Source organism: Mesoplodon densirostris, chromosome 4 (assembly GCF_025265405.1).
Source record: "Mesoplodon densirostris isolate mMesDen1 chromosome 4, mMesDen1 primary haplotype, whole genome shotgun sequence".
Classification (NCBI taxonomy): domain Eukaryota; kingdom Metazoa; phylum Chordata; class Mammalia; order Artiodactyla; family Ziphiidae; genus Mesoplodon; species Mesoplodon densirostris.
This window is the reverse complement of record NC_082664.1, coordinates 147,049,357-147,072,705: the sequence shown is the minus strand read 5'-3', so window position 1 is coordinate 147,072,705 and position 23,349 is coordinate 147,049,357. Positions and strand designations below refer to the sequence as shown.

The following is a 23,349-nucleotide window of genomic DNA, read 5'->3' as shown; positions in this document are numbered from 1 at the left end:
AGGGCTGGCAGCTCCCCAGAAGGCACAGCCTCTGAAGCCCAGTCTGGCATCGGGAGCTGGCTTCTGTCCTGGTGGCCTGTTGGTGTTGGGAAGCGGGCTTTCTCTTCGAGTGGTGGGAATTCTGGGGCCTTGACCTGCGCCCCTTTCTCACGGGCTTGGAGCTCTGCAGGTGGCCATTCTAGTGCAAAGGATGGGCTGGGGCTCCTCTGGGCCCCCAGAGAGGGAAGCCTTGTAGGGAGCTCCTTCTGAGGGAGGGGTGAGGACCAGGTCCCCAAGAACCATGGAAAGAAGCACTCGCAGTCACCTCACTAAAGAATATTCATTTATTTATAATTATTGCTAAGTAAACTTCTCTTTTAAACAGGAACATATAAACACAGTAGGGCTTTGCACAAGTGGAATTTCTAAACAGTTGGTTTGTATACACGTCAAAATAAGTTAGAATGGAATTTGTCCAGGAGTTTCCAAGTCACCCGCGAGGCTGCACGCCTCTTTTGAAAAGGTTGGGGTGGGGTGGGGGGTGAGGACCGGAGCCTTGCCAAGACCACCGCCCACCCAGCTCCAATTGTGAGTTGTGCTGCTTCCTTCTCTCAGCCTTGCCCAGGTCCAAGGCACAGGGCAGGGGGGGCGTTCAAGTATCGAACCTCGCAGAGGGCTGGTGCTGATGGCGGGGCTGCGGGCAGAGAGGAGAGCCCCACCCTGGGGGCCAGACCTTCTCTCATGGGTTTCCAAGACCAAGGCCACTGCACTGGCAGGGAAGAGGAGGAAGAGGAGGTACAGGGTTCTTTTTGGTACCAGGGGAGAAAGAAGTTGTGGGAAGAGGTAGTTTGCGGGGGATGATGCTTCTGCTCAGCAGGAGAAAATGTCTTCTACAGTGACGGGGTCACTGCCACCTGAGGGTCATCATGGCGGGCACCTGGGAGGCTGGGGGGCCTCGGGGTCTGGAGAGCCACAGTCGGGGCGAGGCTCCCGTGAGCCCCAGCCCTCTTATTTGCTGCTTAGCATGAACTCTAGCAGAGAAGGAAGGGGCACCTGGCTGCCTGATCCCGAGGCTACCTCGTCCTCCCCTCCGTCCTGATCTCAGCCACCCTGAGGCCTGGCTTGGTCCTTCACTAAGGATACAGCCTTGGGGGCACCTCCCTCCCCAGCCGCTCCCCGCTTCCTGGTTTCTGGGCTGAAGCTGGTGGCTTCACCTCCTGTGCCTCTGGGAATGGCCTTGCCTGCTCCCCTCCACGGAGGCCGCGGGGGGCGAGTGGGTGGGCGTCTGGGTGCCCCAGCATTCCTGAATGTGCTCTTTCACAGCCCTGGGCCTGCAGTCTTCAGTTCCGGGGCAGGAGCTGGCGCGGGGACCGAGGAGATGAGAGCGGGCTGGTGAGGGAGCGAACCGTGAGCTGAGCAGGGGCGGCAGCCCGGGCCGCTGCTCTGGGTGGTGCAGAGCAAGTCACTAGCCGGAGGGGCTGGGAGAGGGTGGACGGCCTGCCGGGCTCTGCCGCCTCCTGCCTCTCGCCTTGGCCTCCGGAGGCTTCCTGCCAGCAGCTGAAGCCCCAGGGCCAGACCGACAGTGCCCTCCGAGCCCGAGTCCCGCCAGGGCAGGCCACGCTGCTCTTGGTTGGGGAGGCACAAAGCACGCACAGCACACAAGAAAGCTTCCGCTGGCAAAAAGAAAATGATCTCCATCAGAAAAGATAACAGGTGACACAGTTGGAAAGGAGAAAAATAAATTACCTTCAAAATACCCCCCTTTGCTCAAAAAACCATTTTTTTTTCCCTCTATGGTCTTCATTTTCCTTTTTAAATACGTTGCTCTTCCTGGGACCCTGCTGACTCTTGGCTGTCCGCATCCTCAAATTGCATACTTATTAGACCTTAAATAAGAGGAAAACTCCAGGCCCCCACCCCTACATAGGCCCTCCTTGGCCTCCTTGAGGACAGCCCCTCTTGGTCCCCAACGACCTCGTCACCGGTCCCCTTGCTCAAGGGGCCTCCATCTGTCTTTGTTAGTGTGTGTCTGATGCAAGGCATGTCCTGGCTTTGTCGGGGGACCCTGGGGTGGTGCCCCACTTCGAGACAGAACTGGATAACAATTTGCTGAAATCCACTTTAGGGATGCCCACTTCCAAACAGGGCTGTAAGATGGGAGCCTTCTGGGGGTCGGCTGGAGAGGACGGTAGCTGGGGGTTGGGCTACACCCCGCTTTCCTAAGGCCAGGACCAGGCCGCATGCACACCTGGCTGGAGGAGAGAGCGGGAGTCACCAGGAGGTAGAAGGCAGAGGGCCCTGCCTGGCTGTCCATGGACAGGGTGGGGGAATGGGCTCTGGGCCTGAGCTTTTCACAGCCCAGGGGCCGGTGGGGGGTAAGGGTGGGGGGCAAGGCTGACCAGGACAGGAGCTCAAATATCCCTAGAGGCAGGAGAGGGTCCAGAGGAGAAACAAGACATGGCTCAACAGATCTCCCTCCAGTGACAGGACCCCCAAGGAGCCATCAGGATGGCCCTGCCCATATGGGCCGCCCCAGCTCTGCTGGGCCTGGAGAGACTTGAGAACCTATGCCCTTGTGACCTGTCCCCAGACGGCCCCCATCTGCATTTCTCCCACAGCAGCAGGCCAAGGAGACCCAGACCTGGGCCTCCCGTGTTAGCCTTCTTTCCCTAGGATGCCTGGGGCCTGTGCCTGGTTCACAGCTGAGGCCAGTAGTACAGTCTCCATTTGGTCTACAAGTCCCTAGTGGTGCAAACGACTGAGTGGGAGGGAGGGCTCAGGACAGTGGGGCAGTAGCTTGTTTTTCAGCTGCAGGAGGTGCAGCCTGCAGCACATGGGTCTCCCCCCACGCCCCACGCCCTCCTTGCCCCGTCCTGGGTGGCCCGGCCTGTGCTATAGCACGTTGTAGTAGGCCATCTCTTTCATGGCCTGTTCGGTGAGGACGCTGGCCTCGGCGCTGCTGTCCACACCGGCGTAGGCGTAGGCGTTCTCCTCGAAGTCCTCGATCTCCTGCTGGCTGTCAAGCTCGGAGGGGTCAGTGCCCGTCAGCTCCATCATGGGGTCTGCAAGAGAGGGCACAGTTAGGCCTGGCTGCTGCCTGTGGGAAGAGCCAGTCACTCCCACATGGGAAGCAGAACTAAAGAAGTCATTACCAGTCACTGCTTCCAAAAGACTCTCAGCTGCCTCCTCTGCCCTCCTGCTCTGGGAGGCCCCCGACTCCCATGGCTTCTCAAATGTGTGCCGAGTGGGTACAGGCCTGGACTAACTCCTGGGGTCATGCCTCTCTTGCACCTCCTAAGTCACTAAGCCCTTATTTATTCTTTGCAACATTACTCATTAGTCCCCTTTGCCATATGAAAGCCTCCTGTACTATATCATGTCTGCAACACCACTTGTTTGGCACCTACTGTATGCCAGGCACTTCACATATATCATCTCATGAATGCTCACAGCAACCCTGTTTAGGAGATCAAAAGGAAGTTCAGAGAGGTTAATCAACTTGCCAAAGGGCACCCAGCAAGTGCTGTTGTTTTGATCCACTGTGCAACTCTACCTCACTTGGCTGGAGGGAGCTGTTTCTCCTCTGACCTGGTGCCAGTTCTACCCAGTGGTATCCTCAGGCCTAGCTCTCCAAGGCCAAGCACTCAAGGTAGGTTAACAAAGACGATGAGATAAAAACTCTAAGAGGCCTCTTGTAATTTTATCACATTGAAATCTTTTATAAAGCTCTTACTGTTGGAACAAAAGCCAGATAGAAAACTCCACAAAGGAGCTTGGGTGGGGCTGCCTTCCAATGAGTTATGGAGGGAGGGAGGCCCAGGGTGTGACCTGGGGACCTGGGAGTCTTGCTGGCAGGGACTGTGGCTGAGCCCCAGTGTGCATTCTGCCCCTGTCCACCTGGGATATGTGATGTGTTTGGGGAGAAATGGACCCCAGCCCAGGGGTAGCCCTGATGAGTCTAAGGCAGGGTTTTCCAACCTTGGCATTACTAACATCTTGGGCCATAATTCTTTGTTGTGGGGGACCGTCCTGTGCATTGTAGGATGCTTCCCAGCATCCCTGGCCTCTACCAGCGAGATGCCAGTAGCATTGCCCCCGCTGTGACAACCAAATGTCTCTAGACATGGCCAAATGTCCCTGGGGGGCAAACTCACCCCCAGTTGAGAACCACTGGTTGAAGGGTAATCCCACTCATTGCCAATGAGTGGCTCAGGATTAGGGATGGGACCCAATTCTGGCCACTGAATCATGAGGAAAGGCCTGCTAGTGAGTTCTTAGAATGTTCTTATTAGTTTCACAGAACAAAGGAGAGCAGGCTCTTACTCTTCCAATGGAGGTGAACAAGGAAGCATATTGCCCTAAAGGCCACTGGCAGCTATTTTGCGACCATGAGGAAAAGCACAGCTAATAATGTGGACAGAGAGGGAGGGAGCCTCACCCTGTCATTGTTGAGGGGCTGAATCAGCCAACTTTGAAGATAGCCTGGACTGCAAGTCGTTTCTTAATTTATTTCCTTATTGTTTAAACCAGTCTGAATGGGGTGTCTCTTACTTGTGCCCATAGCATCTGACTTTATAAAATGAGGCCAGCTGTACCAAATCTTTTTTTTTTTTTTTTTTGTGGCTGCACGCACCACACTGCACCACACGGCTTGCGGGACCTTAGTTCCCGACCAGGGATCAAACCCCGGCCCTGGGCAGTGAGAGCACTGAGTCCTAACCACTTGACCGCTAGGGAGTTCCCTCAGCTGTACCAAATCTTATAGCCCCTGGGCACTTTCTTCCTCAAATCCTAGTGCCACACCTTCATACCATATAGTTGATTAAAAACAAGCTAAATAAAGACCCTGGGAAAATTTCTACCTCTGGGTCTCTGTTATCCTCCCAACCTTCCTTTATTAACTCTATTTGCCTGTCCAGTTGGCCCCAGGGAATACTCTGTACCATTTTTTTACAAAGACGTTGATCTACTTCCTGAATTACAGTCCTATAGTTTATTGGGTGGTTCCATCTAGACTGTATGCTGCCTTCCTCCTGCACAAGTGTCAAGCCTGAGCTTCTCAGACCAAGGTTATACGTGAGTGGTGGGTGGACTTGGGCCCCAGCCATTCCTGTGCCAATCCCTGCTTTACTTTCTGTCATCTGGTACAATCAGGAACAAAGCAACCCTAGGCATCCCTGGTCACTGACCTCAGGTGGAAACAGCTTAGGCCTTAACCACCCCCTGGGAGCAAGGTGTGCAGCGACAACTATTTCCAAAAGGACCAGTCCTGCTCTGGTCCCTCCTGGTGGATTAGCTACCTGGCATGTCCACTGGAGTATTGGCTCTCAAACTCTACTGCACATAGAATGAACTAGGGTGCTTAAAAAAAAGTCCGGATCCTGGGCCACACGCCAGATCAGTTACATTCGAATCTCTGTGGTTGAGACTCAGGCATCAGCATTTAAAAAATTCTCAAAGTGATTCCAATGTGCAGCCAAGTTTTAGAACAGTTCTCTGGAGTCTAGGTCAGAGGTTCTCGAAGTGAGGTTCCTGACCAGCAGCTTCGGTTTGACCTGGGGAACTTGTTGGAAACGCAAATGATCCGACCCTACCCCAGACCTACAGAATCAGAAGCTCTGAAGGTGGGACCCAGCAATTTGTTTTAACAAGCCTGGAGTGATTCTCATGCTCCCTTGCTCAAGTTTGAAAACCATCACTTTATTCAATGCTTCTCAAACTTTCCGGTGCAAACAAATCACCTGGGGATCTTTTGGAACTGCAGAGCCTGATTCAGCAGGTCTGGGGTGGGGTGGAGCCTGCAGTTCTAGCAAGATCCCAGGTGATGCCAATACTGCTGGTCCTAGAACCACATTTTGGGTAAGAAGGGGCTACAGAGCATCTATATGCAGCCAACAGCGTTTCATCCTCACTCAGAATGGAAAACTGATGACACCTGTTTCTGCCAGAACACCGCCCCCCCGCCCCCCGGCCATTCACTGCTCCAAAACTAAATCAGGGTTATTGCACCATCCCCCAGCATCTGACTGACTCCTAGAGAGTAATCTCACATGGCAAGTCAACTCACCCGGTGATTGTTGGGGCACATTCCCAGCTAATTTGTCTCAGAAGGAGCACCAGAAAGTCAAATAGCTCCAGACTATACAAGGAACCTTCCTGAAGTGTGGTTGGCTTCTCCTTCCTGTAGGATCTCTAAACTGCCTCCTCCCCATGAGAGGCCAGAGCGACTACAGTTCTTCCACTACTGACCAGTGTTGAGGGGAGAGGCTATCACTAACATGTAGGGATGTTATAACCAACAGCCAATGAAACCTCCACCAACTGTAGAGGTAAGGACACTTCTCCTGAGTATGTGGGCTGCATTCTTTTTGGCAGGCACTATGAAGAATGTGACTGATTGTATATCCCTTTTTGCATTGGTGACTAGGAAGCTCAGGGCTCCCCTCTGCATGCCCATAGGACCTCCCATGGTGTACTTGGGGTTGTGACCTCACCTGGCTCTCCCTTATCTTTACAGTTGCCAATTTTCCTTTTGTTACTTTCTTTCCCATTCATTTTTTGTAAAATGTCATCTCTCAGTAATGATTTTGCATGAGTTACCTAACTGCTCTGTCCTTCAGTGTCTGCGTCTGTAAAATGGCGATAATAACAGGGCCAACCTCACTGTGAGGGTTACATGAGTTAATAAAGGCCTGGCACACAGCACTCAACAAATTATTTTTATTATTGTTTATGTGAGCCCTTGTAAGTCCTCTGAAGAATACACAAATATCCCATCATTATCACCATGGTGGCCCTCCAGGGTGCTCCCTCTCCAGACCTGAGCCCACCCCAATGAGGTCTCAGGCCTGGCCAGCCTCCCCACTCCCCTCACTGGACAGGAGCCTCCTGAGTGTGCCATGACAGTACCGCTCCTGCTCTGTCCACTGCGTGTGGCCCACCCACCTTGGCTGTCCAGGCCGATGTCCATGACGCCGTGCTTGACCTTCATGTGCCGGCTCAGGTTGCCCTTGAGGTTAAACTTGCTGGAGCAGTAGGGGCACTTGAAGGGCTTGCTGCCCGCGTGCAGGTGCATGTGGCCCAGCAGGTTGTACATGCGGTTGAAGGACTTCCCACACACCTGGAACACACCCCCCACCCGGCCTCATCAGCCTGGGAACCCGCGCTCTCCGGACCCCCAGCCACTCCTACCTCCACGGCTGGGCCGGAATCCCATCGGCTGTGGACAGCACTCGCTTCGTCCTTTCCTATGTGACCTCAGAGGCCGAGGACTGAGCCACTCCCTGCTGGTCACCGTTCCTGTGTGTCTGCCCCACAGTCCCTGAGCTGAAGCTGTCAGAAACCCAGGGCTCGGATCTCCGGGTGCACTGAGTCTCGGGCCGGGGCTCTTTCCCTGCGGCTGTACCGTGATCTTCACCCCCTCCTCCAATTCTCAAAAAACAACCTCAGTAGCTTGTAGGACCTGAACCCTCACCGCCCACCCCAACCCCCAGAGCCCAGGCAGTTTCACCCAACCATGGCTCCCTTGCCCACACCGGGTCCCGGCTGCTGCCGTCATGCTGAGGCTGCTCGTGGGGAAGTCCCACCTCGGGGCCCGAAGGCCTGGTACCTTGCATTTGAATGGCTTCACGGGCGAGTGTACAATCATGTGGGTCTTGAGGGTCTGCTTCTGCACAAAGGTCTTGAAGCAGATGTGGCACTGGTAGGGCCGAACGCTGGTATGGATCAGCATGTGCCGCTTCATATTTGCCTGCAGGGTGAACTCCCGGCCACACACCTCGCACTTGAACTCCTTCACACCCTGTGGGGGGTGGGAGCGATGGTCAGGGTCACACAATGGACACAGGCTCTGGAAGTGCGTGCGTGCGTGCGTGTGTGTGTGTGTGTGTGTGTACCACAGGGTCATAGTTTCTGGGAAATGACTTCCTGGGGATGTTCCAAACAGGGGCCACCTGTTTGAAATGCCCAGGAGGATGTTGGGGAAGAACCATTTACTCTGGAAAGCATTCCAGTGATAGGGAGAGATTGGCTGAGTCTTATTGTTCTGACCCATACACCTGCCGTCCCCTGCCCAAGAGGGCAGGTGGATTTGGAGGTCTGTACCAGGGCACTGAGGCAAGCGTGTTCGTTTGCATGTTAATTCATTCATTCATTCATCAACCATTTACCAGGCACCTGCTATAAGTCAGCATCACATCAGGCACCAGGGGCCTGTGGCCAAGAAGACACAGCCTTAGCCTGGGGGCCTGGATGGCTTCCTGAGATCAAGATTTATGTATATATTTTTCACCTCAGTGCTGTCTCTCAGTGGTCTTTTTGGTTCACAGACCCCTTTGAGAGTATGATTAAAGGTATGAGCACCCCAGGAAAAATGACAAAACACTCAGGTCTGTGTAGAGTTTAAAGAGTTCTCAAACCTCGGAGCCCGTCCACAACCCCTGAGAGTGTATTCTAAGCTTCTCTTGTGATAAGAACAACCTGTAGCTCTTGTGGAACATAAAGCCTCTCAGGCCCCTCCCTGGAGATTCAAATTTCCCACGAATTTTTTTTTTTTTTTTTTTTTTTGCGGTACGCGGGCCCCTCACTGTTGGGGCCCCTCCCTGGAGATTCAAATTCCCACGAATTTTTTTTTTTTGAGGTATGCGGGCCCCTCACTGTTGTGGCCCCTCCCGCTGCGGAGCACAGGCTCCTGACGCGCAGGCTCAGCGGCCATGGCTCACGGGTCCAGCTGCCCCGCAGCCTGTGGGATCTTCCCGGACCGGGGCACGAACCCGTGTCCCCTGCATCGGCAGGCGGACTCTCAACCACTGCGCCACCAGGGGAGCCCCCCACGAATGTTTAATCCCAACAGGTTCAGCAGGTGATTCTTATCACTGATGGACTTTGGGACACAGCCCCAGGAGACAAAGATTCCACGGGAAAACCCTCTGGTTTGGATGGTCAACATGTTTTCCATGGTCTGGAGGTGACCCCCAGAGCAGGACAGGGTGCTGTGTGCACAGGAAGCACAATGTATTGTCTGGGGAGGAAAGTGAGGACAAAAGTTCCTAGAACCCCAGTAATTTAGTAGAACTCCAGTGGCACAGACACATTTCTGTGGTCACAGCTGCTGTCCCAACTGCTTGTTTGGTACAAAGTTTCATGTTATAATTTAACAGTTCCCGTGTCTATTTCTCTCAGCAGACAGGCTGTGTCTCCTGTCTTGTATGCTTGCTTGACAGAGTGAAGATGATGTGTATGACCACGAGGGGGCCCTGCCCTTTGGGATGGTGTGCGCATGTGTAAACTGAGGCTGATAATGGGAATGTTTTCAATTTTATCAGCCTTTGATTTTTGCTTTCGCCTTTTCTTCACAGTATTATTTCTCTTTTAACACTTTGTGGACTTGTGGGGATTTTTAAGTCTCCTAGTAGAGGAGAAAGATGGCAAATATATAGCACGTGTACTTATCACTTTGCACTCTCCCCACCCTCACCCCCCTGCAACCCCCAACTCCCCGCAGGCAGAAAGAATCAATCATCTGGTTTTACAGCTGAGCCCAGATTCAGCTTCAGAATCCTTCTTAGCATTACACTCTAGGTAGCTACACCAATTGAATGAGGAGCACCTGCACTGAAACCTAAGAATCACCTCTGCTCCAGCAGAAAGAGTTCCCAGGGCTGGGAAAGGCTGGATTCTCAGCCTGGCAGGCTGTTTCTTCCCTACTCACTGTAGTGTCCACTGTGAGAGATAAGGACAGGAGTCCGGCCAGTAGTGTCTCTAAGGCCACAGTTATGGAGAGTGGCAGCTCTAGGCATGTTCAGCTTCAAAGAGTGAAGTTGGTTGGATTTGGGGTGGAAACCATGGGTCAGGACAAGTGCCAGAGTGGGACTGTGGGACCTGAGAGGCCTCATTCCCCGTCTGGACGTAAGAGCCTCTCAAAGGAGGTGACGTTGGCTGAAAGGCAGGGTGGCCAGTGGCCTGAAGGAAGAGGAAGGTAGGGGAGAACTGGTCAAGTTTATGTCTAGGGACACAGTGGAAAAGGACAGTGTTGCTCCACCTTCTGTCCCCACAAGCCACTTTGCTTCGTTTTGTCATATTCTAGAACCAATTGTACTTTTCCATTGCAAATATTTTTCCTTATATCTATTCCCTTTTAAAATGAAATATATTTAGCATTTTCCTAAAGGGAAGGCACACAGCTTTTGATAGACTCGTGTAATTACAAGGAGCAAAGGAAGCCCTCTGAGCTTCTGACCATCTATCTCATCCACCTCCCCGTGGCACCCTGGCCTCTCTCCGGCCTCGGTCCTCCCAGCCATGAGATAGAGAATCAGCGATTCTCCAACTGTGCTCCTTGGGTCCTGCAGGGATATCCTCAAACATTTCAATTAAAAAGTTTTAAAACGAGTCAAGTTTTACTATTTAAAAAACTAATTTCAAGTACATTCTTTTCTAACACTCATCAAAAATATGTAACTATAAAAATGAGAGATGTCCACCACCTAAAAGATCTCAGGCAGCGCTTCGGGAAGCACTGGATGAAAGCATGGCAAGAGGAGAGGGCAGAGCCTCAGGCCTGGGGCCAAGCCCCCGGGGGGAGGCGGGGGGAGACCCCAGGGGCCGGGGCCTTGCTGGGGGAGGCCTGTGGCGTCCTTACCTTGTGGGTGAGCGAGTGTTGCTTGAGGTGGTGGATCTGGCTGAACTCCATGCCGCACTCGGTGCACACGAAGGGCCGCACGTTCTGGTGCTTGAGCATGTGGTTCTGCAGCTGGCTGCGGTAGTGGAAGGACTTGTCACACTCGAGGCACTGGTAGAGGGTGGGGCCCTGATGCGAGGCCAGGTGGCGCTTGAGCTGGGTCAGGGTGGAGAAGTCCAGGCCGCACTCGACGCAGACGTGGCAGCGGCCGCTCTCGTGCTTCACCTCGTGGGCCTTGAGCTCGCTGGGGTAGGCGAAGCCGCGGCCGCAGAAGTGGCAGCTATAGGGCTTGACCTCCGAGTGCAGCAGCATGTGGCGCTTGAGGTGGCTGGTCTGCGTGAAGGCCTTCTGGCACACCTGGCACTTGTGCGGCCGGGTGCCCTGGTGCGTCAGCAGGTGTGTCTGCAAGTGGCTGGGCTGCTTGAAGAGCTTGCTGCAGTGCGGGCACGAGTGTGGCTTGATGCCGTTGTGGCCCAGGATGTGCGTCACCAGGTTGTACTTGGATGTGTAGGACTTCTCGCACATGCGGCACTGCCAGCGCTTCTGACGGTCGCCCGCCTCCACCAGGTACGAGTCGTCGATCTGCACGTTGATGTCCAGCCGGTCCAGCTGGGCCTTCTTGTGGCGTTCCACCGTCGAGCCGGCTGCATCGGCCTCAAACTCGCCTGCCTCCTGCCACACGAAGCCCTGTTCCGGCTTCACGGGCTCCGGGGACTCCATGGTGGGGGCCTCAGGGTCGCTCAGGGGGGCCAGGTGCGGCGGCTCGAAGCCACACTCCGTGGGCAGGGCCTCCGGCCCGGGCAGCGCCATGCTGGGCTCGGGGAAGCCGTCCCGGGCCGGGTCGGGGAAGTGCGGGTCGAAGGGGACTACGTCCAGCTCTGGCCGCGGGGTTCGGGGAAGGTGCCGCAGTGTCCGGGGCTTGCGGCTGAAGACGCTGAGGTCGATCATCTTGACGGCGCTGCTCTGCACCAGGGCCTCGCAGCCGCCACTGGCCACCTCGGTGGGGGCCTCTGCTGGGCCCGCATCCTTGTTGTCGCCAGGCACGGACACCTCGTAGACCTCCTGATCCTCTTCCTCCTCCACCTTCTCAAACTTGACCTTGGGCACCAGCCGCACGGGCGGCCGCGTCTTCCGCCGGGTGTGCTTCTCGAAGGCTGCCTCTACCTCCAGCACCTCCTCCTCTGCCGGCTCCTCCAGGGCCCGCCCGTTGCAGGCCAGCTGGTAGACATCAGGGCCCGGGGCCCGGGGCTCCCCCATGGCCGCTCCTGACAGCTCTGGCCCCAGGTCCGGGTAGAAGGCTTCGGCGCTTATGGTGGCTCCAAAGAGCTCATTTTCTGAGACCAGGCCCAGCACGGCGGCCTGAGCCAAGGACAGCACCACCACGGCATCCGTCTGTGTCCCTGAGTCCATGAAGCCCTCCATCCCGTGGCGGCTGGCTAGGAGGGCATCGCTGCAGGAGGAGAAGGGAACATTAGCACTGCTGCTCAATGTTGCGCAGACAGACAACGGACAGACACACTCGGCAAGGGCTCAGCCAGTTTGGGGCGTATCTGTCCCTGACGCCTTTCTATTCCTGCCTTGGGAACAGGGCACACTTGTAATTACGGGGAGCAGTGATAACCCTCTGTGTATCTGATCATCTCTATGTCCTCCATCTCCCGGTGGGGTCCTGGGTAAGCCCTGCCCCCTTGCTGACCTCAGTCTTCCCATCTGTGAAACAGGGTGGTTGGATTTCCCAGTGGTTCTCAAACTATGTTCTGCATGTCTTTCAGGAGTTCAAAAAAAAAAAAAAAATCAGATCCAAAATTGCAAAAAATAAAGATTCTGCTATTTTAAAAACCCATCTACTCAAATGTAATATATACCTCACTCTTACACATTCAGTAGGCCCACTGGCTTTGTTGCCAAGGTATAATTAATTTTGCAGACTTTGAGACTGTACAGTGAGGTGTTAAACAACTGTCACCATTTGTAGCGGCTTGGCCATGTGAATGTGGTCTTTTGGTTTTTTTAAAAATATATTGGGCAAAAACAAGGCAACACACAAAAATCAATTAGGTGCCGAGGCCAATCTCAGACAGCAGCTACCTCCTGTCCGCCCTGATGCTAAATGACTGTGCCCATCACAACAGGTCACTGTTCTTGATTAGCTAAATGTTAGATATTTAAATACCTAAATTTATACCAAGTAAAATATAGCTTGTGGGGACTTCCCTGGTGGCGCAGTGGTTAAGAATCCGCCTACCAATGCAGGGAATACGGGTTTGAGCCCTGGTCCGGGAAGATCCCACATGCCATGGAGCAACTAAACCTGTGCGCCACAACTACTGAGCTTGTGCTCTAGAGCCCGCGAGCCACAACTACTGAAGCCCGCGCACCTGGAGCCCGTGCTCTGCAACAAGAAAAGCCACCACAATGAGAAGCCCGCGCACCACAACGAAGAGTAGCCCCCGCTCACCGCAACTAGAGAAAGCCTGCGCGCAGCAACGAAGACCCAACGCAGCCAAAAAAAAAAAAAAAGATATTAGTGGGCTAAAAAAAAAAAAAACATGTATAGCTTGTGTCTGATTTGTACACTGGAATTCCATGTGAGATCTGATTTGAAAGAAGGGCTCCATGATGGCTACCAAGTTTGAGAAAACTGGCTGAAATGAATGCTGAAACTGGCTCCCAGGTTCACAGCTATGCTCTCTGATCCAACAGGTGTTTCTAAAAAAGCCAATGAGTCCACCTATCAGGGTCCAACCCCAGGTGCATCAGCTTCCTGCCTTCCTAGAGGCTCCAGGAGCACCAGTGCCCTCTGTGTAGCCCGGTCTTTGCACAGGGATTCTCCCACCCGGGTGCCCTTTCCCCAACCCCGGTGAGCTGCCGGCTCCGCTCACCCGCGCCCCAGGCTTCCCTCAAATTCCCCGTTCCTGGGGCTTCCCAGCCCTCCCCACCAGCCCGGATGTGGAAGGGCCTCCTCCCTGGCCTGGGATACTCATCAGATTGTACCCCGCCTCCGGCTCAGTGCCCGGCACAGCACATCAGAGGCACCCCATAAGGAAGGGGAAAGGAAGACAGGACAGGGGGGGCTCCTGCCTGCCTTGCCGGCTCTTCTCCCAGGGCCAGGGTCAGGTGCATGGCCGGCAGCGGCCCTTCCTCAGGAAACCAGCTCCCGGCCTGGTGTCTCCCTCCCCCCACAGGCCAGAGGAGCTTCCCCTTCCTGAAGCCGGCTAAAAATAAAATACCCCAGGGAGGAATTTAGCCTCCTTGAAACAGACACTAAAGATTAAACTATTAAGCTTAAACCAGGGCTCTTGTGGAGGGGGTCAGATGGAAGGAAACCTCTGGGTCCACCTGGAACAGGCTGGGGGGCTAGCCCACCTCCCACCTCCCTGCTGGAAAGAGCACCCACTTGAGCTTGGCCTCAAGTCCCAGCTCTGTCGCGTACAAGTGACTAAGCAAAGTCACTTCAAAGTCACTTCTGCGTCTCAGTTTCCCCGTCCAAAAATGGGGATGGAAACACCTACCCATGGGAGGGTTGTGAGAGCCCAGAGGTCAGAACGTAGATGAAGGGGGTTAGTTAATTATAAAGCCCTCACCAAATGTAAAGAGTCACTATTATTTATCTGCCCAGATCTCTGGAAGCAGCCTTTTCTGATGAAAACCACAGAGCTAAGAGACTTCTCCATTCTGGGGCCCGAAATTCGAGCAAAGGTTTGGGTGATTCTGCGACAGCCTCTAGAGACTAAGAACTCATTCATTGATTAGTGCAGCAAATATTTGCTAAATCCCTGCTATGGGTCAGGCCCTGTGCTTGGAGATGTAAGCGAGATGAGGACACCCCTGTGGTGTCCAGAGATGACCGCTGTGCCCGCCGCAGACCCTGTGGGGGAGCATCACTGCCTTGGATGGCAGTGGCCCATCTGACACAGCGCCCAGCAGCACCCAGCAGCAGCCCTCGTGTCTGCTGGGGGTTTGAGAAAACAGGCGGCTCAGCACTTTGTCTAGACTTCCTCAAAGGCAGGGCCAGCAGAGGGGAGGGACCGACCCTCAACAGCGGAGCCTGTGCTAGGACTTGGCCCTGGATTCTAAGTTCAAATCTGGACAATATCCTTTTCTAGCTTAGGTATATCCTGTCACATCCTGAGCCTCAGTTTCCTCATCTCTGCGGAGGGGGATATGGTGCCTGAGTCCTGGGGTGCTGAGGAGATGAGATGAGGATGCCAGTGGAAATGTTAGTTCCCTCACCTGTGCTTTTCTTCTGGCCCCAGTCCCTGGCACCACCCCTCTTCTGGCAGCTGAAGGGAACGGGAGCAAAGAAACCCATAACATCACTCTACTGGCAGATGAGTCGGCGAAAAAGTCAGCCAGTGTCAGCCTGTGGGAGCTGGAGCACAGGTCTGCTGTGGTCCCCTACACGGAGGGTGATCAGGTAACATTCCATCCCTGTTAGGAGGGGCCTTCTAAGAGTGAAAGGGGCCGCTGCTAAGGCTCACACCAGGATCCCAGGTGCAAGCCGAACCTGCCCTTGGCCACCACGTGTCCCCCTTCTGCAGGGACAGGTGGCAGGTTTCACTTTGGGGCTGAGGACTGGAGCCTGTGCCTGGGTGTAAACGGGGACCTGCCCACAGTCCTTGCTCTCAAGGGGTTCGAGCCCACGTGTGGGGACGCAGAGGTGCCAACAACTAACCACAGAGGTGGTGACAGTGCTCACCAGGTCCCAGGAAAGCCATTTCATCCTAAGAACAACCCCATGGGGGCGGCGTGGGGGTGGAGGTAGTCAGCACCACACTCCACAGCCCAGGAATCTGGGGCATAAGTATCAACAGCAAGTTCAAGAGTGCCCTGGCAGTGAGGGCAGAGCTGGGTCAGCACGCGGGCCCCGCCGCCCAGCCCCATCCAGGCTCCGCTGCATCGTCTGTGCAACCTGGGAGGTCACGTCATGGCTCTGAGCCCAGCCTCCTCAGCAACCGGGTGCTGCCCTGCCCGCCTCAGGCTCCCAGGAGCCAGCAGCAAAGCACGGGCAGGCCCTGGGCAAAGCGCAGCGTGAAGCCTCAGACCTGTCCCTGCCTGGCTGGTCCAAGGCTCCGGCCGGACTGGGGAACTGGGGTCCCCCTCGAGGGCAGCCACAGCCTTTCCTTGGGTCTCCACTCAGAAAGCACTTTTTCCTGGGAGCCTCCATCAACCCATCTGCCCATCTGGCCCGGCAGGCCCCTGCTTTCTTTTACTGGATGGATACTTGCCTGACCAGACACATATCACCCTGTAAATACATGTTTAAGGGGCTTATGGGGCTCAGTGTTCACTGGGGCAGCCAGGCAGGCTGTGTGTGTGTGTGTGCTCATGTGTGTAGGAGGGGCTCTGTTTGTTGCGACAGAAGGAAGAACGAAAACAGAGGGAATCTAATTCACCTGCGTTTTGCATATGTGTCAGTCCGCCTATCACACACAGGGCCGGGGAGTGGGAAACTGGTGGCTCTGCAACCCTGGTGCCATTATTCCCCCTCCTCCTGGGCCATCTTTTTGGTCCCCCCATTCTCAGAGGCCACAACTCTCCAGTTTTATGTCCTGGCACAGGCTGCCCAGGGCAGGACGAGAGCCCACCAGGTGTGCCCCACCTGTGTGCCAGGGCGGGCCCCACACCTCAAGGACGCTTTTGTCATCTGCCTGGGCCCCCCGTGGCACCTCCTTTCTCAGGGCAAGGCCTCTCTCCCACCTCTTGTGCCGCGGGTTCAGAACAAAAGCTCTCTACGATGTCCAAGAGAAAGGGGAGCTCAGACCACCCCGGGCTCTGCACAGCCTGGACTATGAGATGAGGGGCCATCAGAGCTGATGCAGCTCGGCCTCCTACCAGGACACCCTCAGTCCCCAGGGTGGAGAGAAAGGAAATGGCAAAGGCAGCGAAATAGAGGAAATGGAATCACTGCCTGATTGTAGTTTAAAGACTTGCACTGGGAATAGGGGGAAGGGAGGCCATAGCAGAAAGAGAGAGAGACAGAGAGACAGAGAGACAGAGAGAGAGAGAGACAGAGAGAGACAGAGAGAGAGAAGGAGAGAGAAGGGCTGTGGAGGCCAAGAAACCAAAGGGGGGGGGGAGCGGAAGGAGTAGAGTGGAGAGAGAGGAGGGGACTGTGTCGGTGACACCAAAAGCCCAGGGCCGCCCTATTTCCCAGGGCTCAGCATCACCCCCTCCCAGGCCTGAGCGCCAGGCCAGCCCTGGGGAGTGACCCAAGGCTCATTCCCTGAGGCCCAGCAGGAGGTCTCCCCAACCCAGGCAGGGACCCAGGTCCTCCAGACCTCTCACTGTTGCTTCATCTATTGCTGTACTATGGTTCCTGTAAACACTGACACAAGCTTGTCAAATGAATTAACGAGTGACTTGCTGTGTGACCCTGGACAAGTCACCTGACCCTTCAGGGTCTCAGTTTCTTCATCTGTAAGATGGGCACAAGAGGCTTCTTGGAACCTTGAGGGCAGGTTAATCCATTGGCTTACCTGCCTGTCTTCCAGGGTTCCCTCCCCAAGACGAGACCTTTTCTCATCCACACTGCTTTAAAAGATCCTTTCCACTCACCGAGACCCCCCCTTCAAGCACCAGGGGAGGGTCAGGGAGCTCAGAGGAGCTCTGGAACACAGAGAGTGGGGCGGAGCACTTGAGGCCTGGCTGGCCTGGGGCTGGCAGGACAGGAGCCATTTGGAAGGAAGAACCAGTAGGACCTGGTGACCAGCTGGCTCTTCTTTGCCCCATGCTCACCACCAGGACATCTCAAACTTAAGACATAGGAATGCTCTGGGGCTTCTGTGAGCCCAGACTTGGGATGTCACCAAGCACCCTGATGACTATTTTTGAGGGCCTAGCAAGTGCCAGGGCCTGCTCCCTGACACAGGCCCCACAGTGCCCCAGGCTTCTGCTGGGGGAAAAGGTTCGCCCCTTGGCTTTGAATCACCAGGCAACTCTGAGGCTGTGGTCTCCAGTCCTGCCACTGAATCACTGACTCAACACACCTGCCAGGTGCTGGGTGCCATTCTTGGTCGTGGGGATACAGTAGGAAGCACGATAAGCTCCCATCCTCAGGGAGCTGCTCTGAGCGAGCTCAGTCTAAAACCTGAAGCGCCAGGATCTTTGGGAGGTAGGAAGTGCAGCGCCAGGGTCGGGTGGGGACAGGGCCCAGTGGAGCAGCCCCTGGGTCCTGAAAAACTGAACCCGGAATGGGGCAGAACAGGTAGCTGGGCCCGGGGAGGGGAGAAGGAGGTCCAGGTATGCACACAGCTGTAAAAAAAATACACAAAACGAAACAAAACAAAAAACCCCCCAAAAACAAACAAAAAAACCACTCACGGGACTTCAACTTATAGCAAAACCACCCTCTTTGTTTCCTCTCATGTCCCCCTGATGGTAGACTTAAGGGTAAACTCTGCTCACATCCCATGAAAGGAAGAGGAAGCGAAAGCAAAAGCTGGAGGTTTGTGCAAACCTCAGAGCTCCTTGCACAGTCTCACTTCTGTCCAGCCCACAAGGCCGCACTCCACTCAGCAGCTCCGGGCCTAGGGCTGACGAGGCAGCTGGGCTGGGTGGGGGTGGCCAAGGGGGAAGTGTATGAGTCTCCTCCTTATAGGGGCCTCTCTCTGCCTCAGCTTCCCCTTTTCTCTGTGGACAGATTTGCTAAGCCCTGCCTCCAGAGGCCAGAGTGGCTGGGCCACCAACCCACAAACCACAGGAGGACCTGACGTTCACCATGTATGGCTACTTCCTTTTCCAGATAAGGAAACAGAGGCTAAGGGAGGGGAAGGGACTGGTCCAAGGTCGTACAGTGAAATGCTCGTGAAGCAGGTCTCTGGCCCGGAAGCCCACCCTCAGCCACATGGCCTATAGGATGAAGTTCCCGTGCCTTAGCTGACTGCCCAAGGCTGTCCCCAGCCAAGCTCTACCTGACCCTCCTTTAAGCCTTCCTGTCCCTCTGCATCACACACACACACACAAACACAGACATACATGGAGCTGTTTCCTACCTCTGGGCCTTTGCACAGCCTGACTCCCCTGCCAGGACTTGCCCTTCCCTTGCACTGGGTGAATATCCCTTCATCTTTTTGGAGTCAGTGCAGGCACTGCCTCCCGGGAGATATTCCTTAGCCAGGGGCAGGGCGAGGGCCTCTTCCACAGCCTGAGAACATCAGGTTAATTTTACATGTGGCTAGGCTGGGTGCCCAGTTGTTTGGCCAAACGCTAATCTCTTGATAGATGTTGCTGTGAGCCACACAGCAACACATCTACAATCTGTTGACTTTAGCAGATTGCCCTCCTTAATGTGGGCAGGTCTTATCTAATCAGTTGAAATTTTCAGAGAAAAACGGAAGTTTCCCAGAGAAGAAGGAATTCTGCTTTGAGACTGTTATCACAGAAATCCTGCCTGGGTCTCCAGCCTGCCAGCCTGCCCTGCAGATTTTGGACTTGCCAGCCTCCACAATCGTGTGAGCCAATTCCTTAAAATAAATCTCTCTGTGTGTGTATATATCCTGCTGGTTCTGTTTCTCTAGAGAACGCTGATAAAATCATGTTGATTCATAGTTGTATCTGTTTATGGGCCATCTCCCCCACCAGACATCCACCTCAGAGGATGGTGACTGCAGGGGGGTGGGCAGAGAGGGCCCAGCAGGGGAGTGTCCGAAGAGAAGGATGCCAGGGCAGGGAAAGGGGAAGGGAGGAAGCCTAGTCGTCGAGGACCCAGAATGAGTGAATGAATGAATGAATGAGACTGAGGGGAAATCCCTGCCTCCTTGCGGAAGAGTTCTACAAATGCTGAGCTCTTCCCCACGCCCTGACCCATCTCACCTCCAGGACAGTCCCGCCTCCTCCCTGGGGTGGCCTCCAGGCTGCACAGAGAAGGCCCAGGAGCACTGAGGTCCCTCCAGCCCTATGACGGCGAGGACTGTTCTGAAAGCGCTTCCCCTCCTGCTCTCTCAGGCCCCGGGCACCGAGACCCATCCTGGGAGCCACACCTCTGTCTCCACAAGCTGAGGTGAGCTGGGCTGAGGCAGTCCTGGCTGCCACAGAGCGGCCGCTGTGTGAGGGCCCCGCCTCCAGGGAGGTCACAGGGACCCCTAAACCCTAGGAAAGGAGGCATGGAGTCCCCACGGCGAGAGGCACAACCTTGGGCCCACTGTATGCACGAGACCTCTCAATTCAAACTCCTCCGAGGGCAGAGACACTGGCTCCACAGGGCCCGACTGGCATTGTTTGATGAGAGCACCAGTGCCCGGGCCTCACCCCAGGCCAGTGACACCAGAATCTCTGGGTCTGGAGCCTGGACATCGTATTTCCCCCAAACTCCCCAATTTATTCTGATTCTCGAAATTAATTGGTAAGAGCTGACAAGCACTCTCACGTGACCTAGCCTTGAAGGAGAGGGAAGAGTGCCCTCCCCCTGAAGTTGTGACACCTACACCTGAAGGGCCCTCTCCTCCCTCTCCCCGTAGGGGTCCCAGGCCCAGCCCAGGGCCCCCATGCAGCAGACCCACTCCCACCCCCTACACACACCCCCCCACCAACCACAGGCGGTTCATGCAGGAGCTGAGACCAACAGCCAGACCGCTGGCCTGCTCCTCCTCACGCCCCAGACGGATGTAGGCCAAGCAGGTTCCTCTCTTGGAAATACGGCTACGCACCAAGCCTTACACTCTCAACCAAAGACTACGTGAAGGCGTGCCGTGAGGTGGAGTCGGGACCAGGGGGCAGAGACCCTAAGCAAGCCGGGCCGAGGAGGAGGGAGTAAGTGCATCCAGAGAAGCAAGCCTGTGGGCTCCTGGAGAGCCCTGGTCCCTGGATGGGGCCAGCCCCTGCTGCCGGCCTAGGGAACCCTCGCTGACCCCTGTGTCCTGAGGAAAACTGAGTGGGTCCCTGACCCTTGCAGAAATGAGCCCAAAGTAGCAGGGCGTCTGCCACACTAACTGCTGGGGGCAAACGCTGAGCTGCCCGCAGAGCCGCACACGGAGCACATGTCCGCTTCCCGTGGATGCGGGTAAAGGAGTGATGTGATGCCTCTGATTTGAAGTCACCAGGTACCCAGAAGCCGTGGGCCCTGGGTCCTTCTGCCTGACCCCTCACTTGCCACAAAGGAGGAAAGCTGGGCTCTCCCACAGCAGGACAGTGGCCTCACTGAAGGTCCTTTGCCCAGGCCACTTTGGCTGTGTACCCTCGAGGCTGGTCTTAGAATCTTCATCAGCAGTGTTGGAAGGAACTTTGGGGACCCACCTGTCCAATGCTGTCATTTCACAGATGTGGAAACTGAGGCCCCCAAGGCTCCCACCCCACAATGGGGACCAAACTGAGAGCTCTTGATTCCCGGTGCATTTCCATGCATCCATCCATCCACATCAAACATGGCAGCCACCCCACACACTTGGGCTCTCCTACCAGGCTGTTGGCCTGCATCAGGTCCAGACACGTTACCAAAGACCTGTAAGAACTTGCTTGATTGGCCCTTGCTTATGTGGCAACTTCACAGCACTTTGCTTGTCCCCTTACTCATCACCCTCCAGCCACATGGGCTTTCCTCATTTTCTATAACAGACTTTCCTGCGTGAGGCCTTTTCACATGCTGTTCCTTGTCCCTCATCCTTCAGCTTTCAATCAGGCATCACTTGCTCAGGAACCTTCCCTGACGCCCCTCTCCCCAACCAGTTCTGGTCCCCCAAGTTCTAAGCAGTTATAAGGTTAATACTTTTCCTTCCTGGGCTTTATCACAATTTTTAATGACAGATTTGATTGTGTAAGTACTCGCTCAATGTCTGGTGTCCCCATTAGATCACAGACTCTACAAGAGGGCAGAGAACTCGTCCGTGTGCTCACAGTGCATTCCTAGCAGAGTGCACGTACAGAATGGATTGTTGCCCTTTTGAGAATATCCATATTCAAGTGCAAAGAAAAAAGAGGCCCCTTGCCGAGCCCCAGGTGGAAACCCCCAAGTCTGTACTTCCTTTCCCTGAACTTCAGGACTAGTCCCTGTTCCCAGGGGAAGGGACAGCAGGTCTCATGTTTCTGGAAGGCTCTGTGTCTTTCCTCCAATTCCAGAAGCAAAAAGCACATCTATCCTCCAAACAAGTACACTCTGCTGGACCCAAAGATCACCAGCTTAATGTAACAGGGAAAAACAAATAAAACTTGGGCTCACAAGTTCACGGACAAAGATAAGAACCACAAATGAAGGAACAACGGGAGCATTTATTGGGCTTGAACTTGTGTCAGGCCCACGTGCAATTTCTAGGCTCCTAGGCAGCCCTCTGGGGTTGGGAGTACCATTTCCATTTTACGGTTGTGGAAACTGAGGCTTAAAGAGTGGCAGTCCCTGAGAGGTAGGGTAGAGAAGACCCCAGCTGGGTCAGCCCCGGGGGGCCCAGGCCCAGCTCTCTCCACCCTACCACCTTTGGGCGAGGATGAGTTTTCTGGGTCGGGTCTTATTCCCTTGCCAATCTCAGTTTCTCCACACCGGGGCCTGATTCAGACCTGGGAGCCCCTCATGGCTTCCCTTCCTCCTCCCCGAGCCTTGTCTCAGGCCCCGCCGGCACTGAGCTCTCAGCCCTCTCCATCCTGTCTTCCTCTCCCTCCTTCCGTTTCCGTGGCAACCCCATCCTCCGCTCTGCCACTCGGTCCTGCATTCCCATCTCTTTCTTTCCTCTTTCATCTCTCCCCTCATCGCAGTGTATAGTCCAAATCCCTCCCTGTCCTTTGCTTCTGGTCTCTAGTCCCTTTTACTCGCCTTTTATCTCTTTCAATGTTCTCTTGTCATCTCAGGGCGACATTTATTTATCTCTTTGCTTAAAAAAAAAAAGAAAGAAAGAAAGGAGAAAAAAAGAAACCCCATTTCATCAGCCCCAGCCTTCTTTCTCTTGGGTTCTCTCCAAGGGCTAGACTCAGACAGATCCCAGAATGGACCCCCTGCCTTGCCACCATGCAGGCCCTCTACTGACCTCACTTACTGCAGGGAGGAAGGAAACACAGATGGGAGGTGTCCAGGGGGCGAGGGCTCACTGGGGGAAGGCACCCTAAGGGGTTTGGCCCTGCTTCTCTGAGGCCAGGCTAGGGGAGGTGCCAGAGGCCCCCTCAGGAGAGAACAAGGTCGTACCTAGATCCAGGGCTAAGTGGGGGCCCAGCATCCCTCTGCAGGAATTCCTGCAGTTCAGGGAAAGTCCATGCGTACACTGCCCCATGCCCCATACCTCCTCCAGGCTCCACCCTGCCTTGTGTGAATGCATGAATGGGACACAGGGCCTGGCCCAAGGCTGAGGCACACAGCAATGGTCAAGGTACCCAGCTCCCCTCACTCCAAACAGGATAGTGAGATTCACACCCATTCTTCAAAATTCACTCTTTCGCTGTGATCCTAAACGGCCTCTGAGAAAAGGAAGCACCCACTTGTGGGCTGTCTGACCCATGTCTCTGTCTCCACTGTTTAAGGCAGGAGGAAGGGCTGTCAGTTTTTTCTAACTTCTTTTTAGCCATCGTTAACTGAGCTTATACTACCAAACAGGCACACGATCCAGGCCATCCCAGGGAGATGAGCATTTTAATTTTCATTTTACAGATGAGCAAACTGGGGCTTGGAAAAGCTGTTACTTGTCCAAGTCACAGAGCCAATAGGAGGTAAAGGTGGGATCTGAGCAGGTTAAAATCATGCTCTTCCCCTTTTTCTTTCCTTCCTCCTGTGTTCCCCG

The 23,349-nt window shown here is 54.8% G+C and overlaps 1 protein-coding gene across 5 annotated transcripts in view; it reads right to left on the bottom strand.

The window, feature by feature from the left end:
* Window positions 1-307: 307 nt before the first annotated feature.
* The window catches only part of ZNF710 (zinc finger protein 710), a 67,220-nt gene continuing 44,178 nt past the window's right edge, over window positions 308-23,349 (bottom strand). For all 5 annotated transcript variants that reach the window (XM_060097383.1, XM_060097386.1, XM_060097385.1 and 2 more), the window contains 4 exons: window positions 10,619-12,107; window positions 7,589-7,780; window positions 6,925-7,099; window positions 308-3,041 (listed from right to left, as the gene is read on the bottom strand). In XM_060097383.1, the coding sequence (XP_059953366.1) occupies window positions 2,872-3,041; window positions 6,925-7,099; window positions 7,589-7,780; window positions 10,619-12,107 (2,026 nt within the window). In that variant the 3' untranslated portion in view covers window positions 308-2,871. The remainder of the gene's footprint in view (window positions 3,042-6,924; window positions 7,100-7,588; window positions 7,781-10,618; window positions 12,108-23,349) is intronic.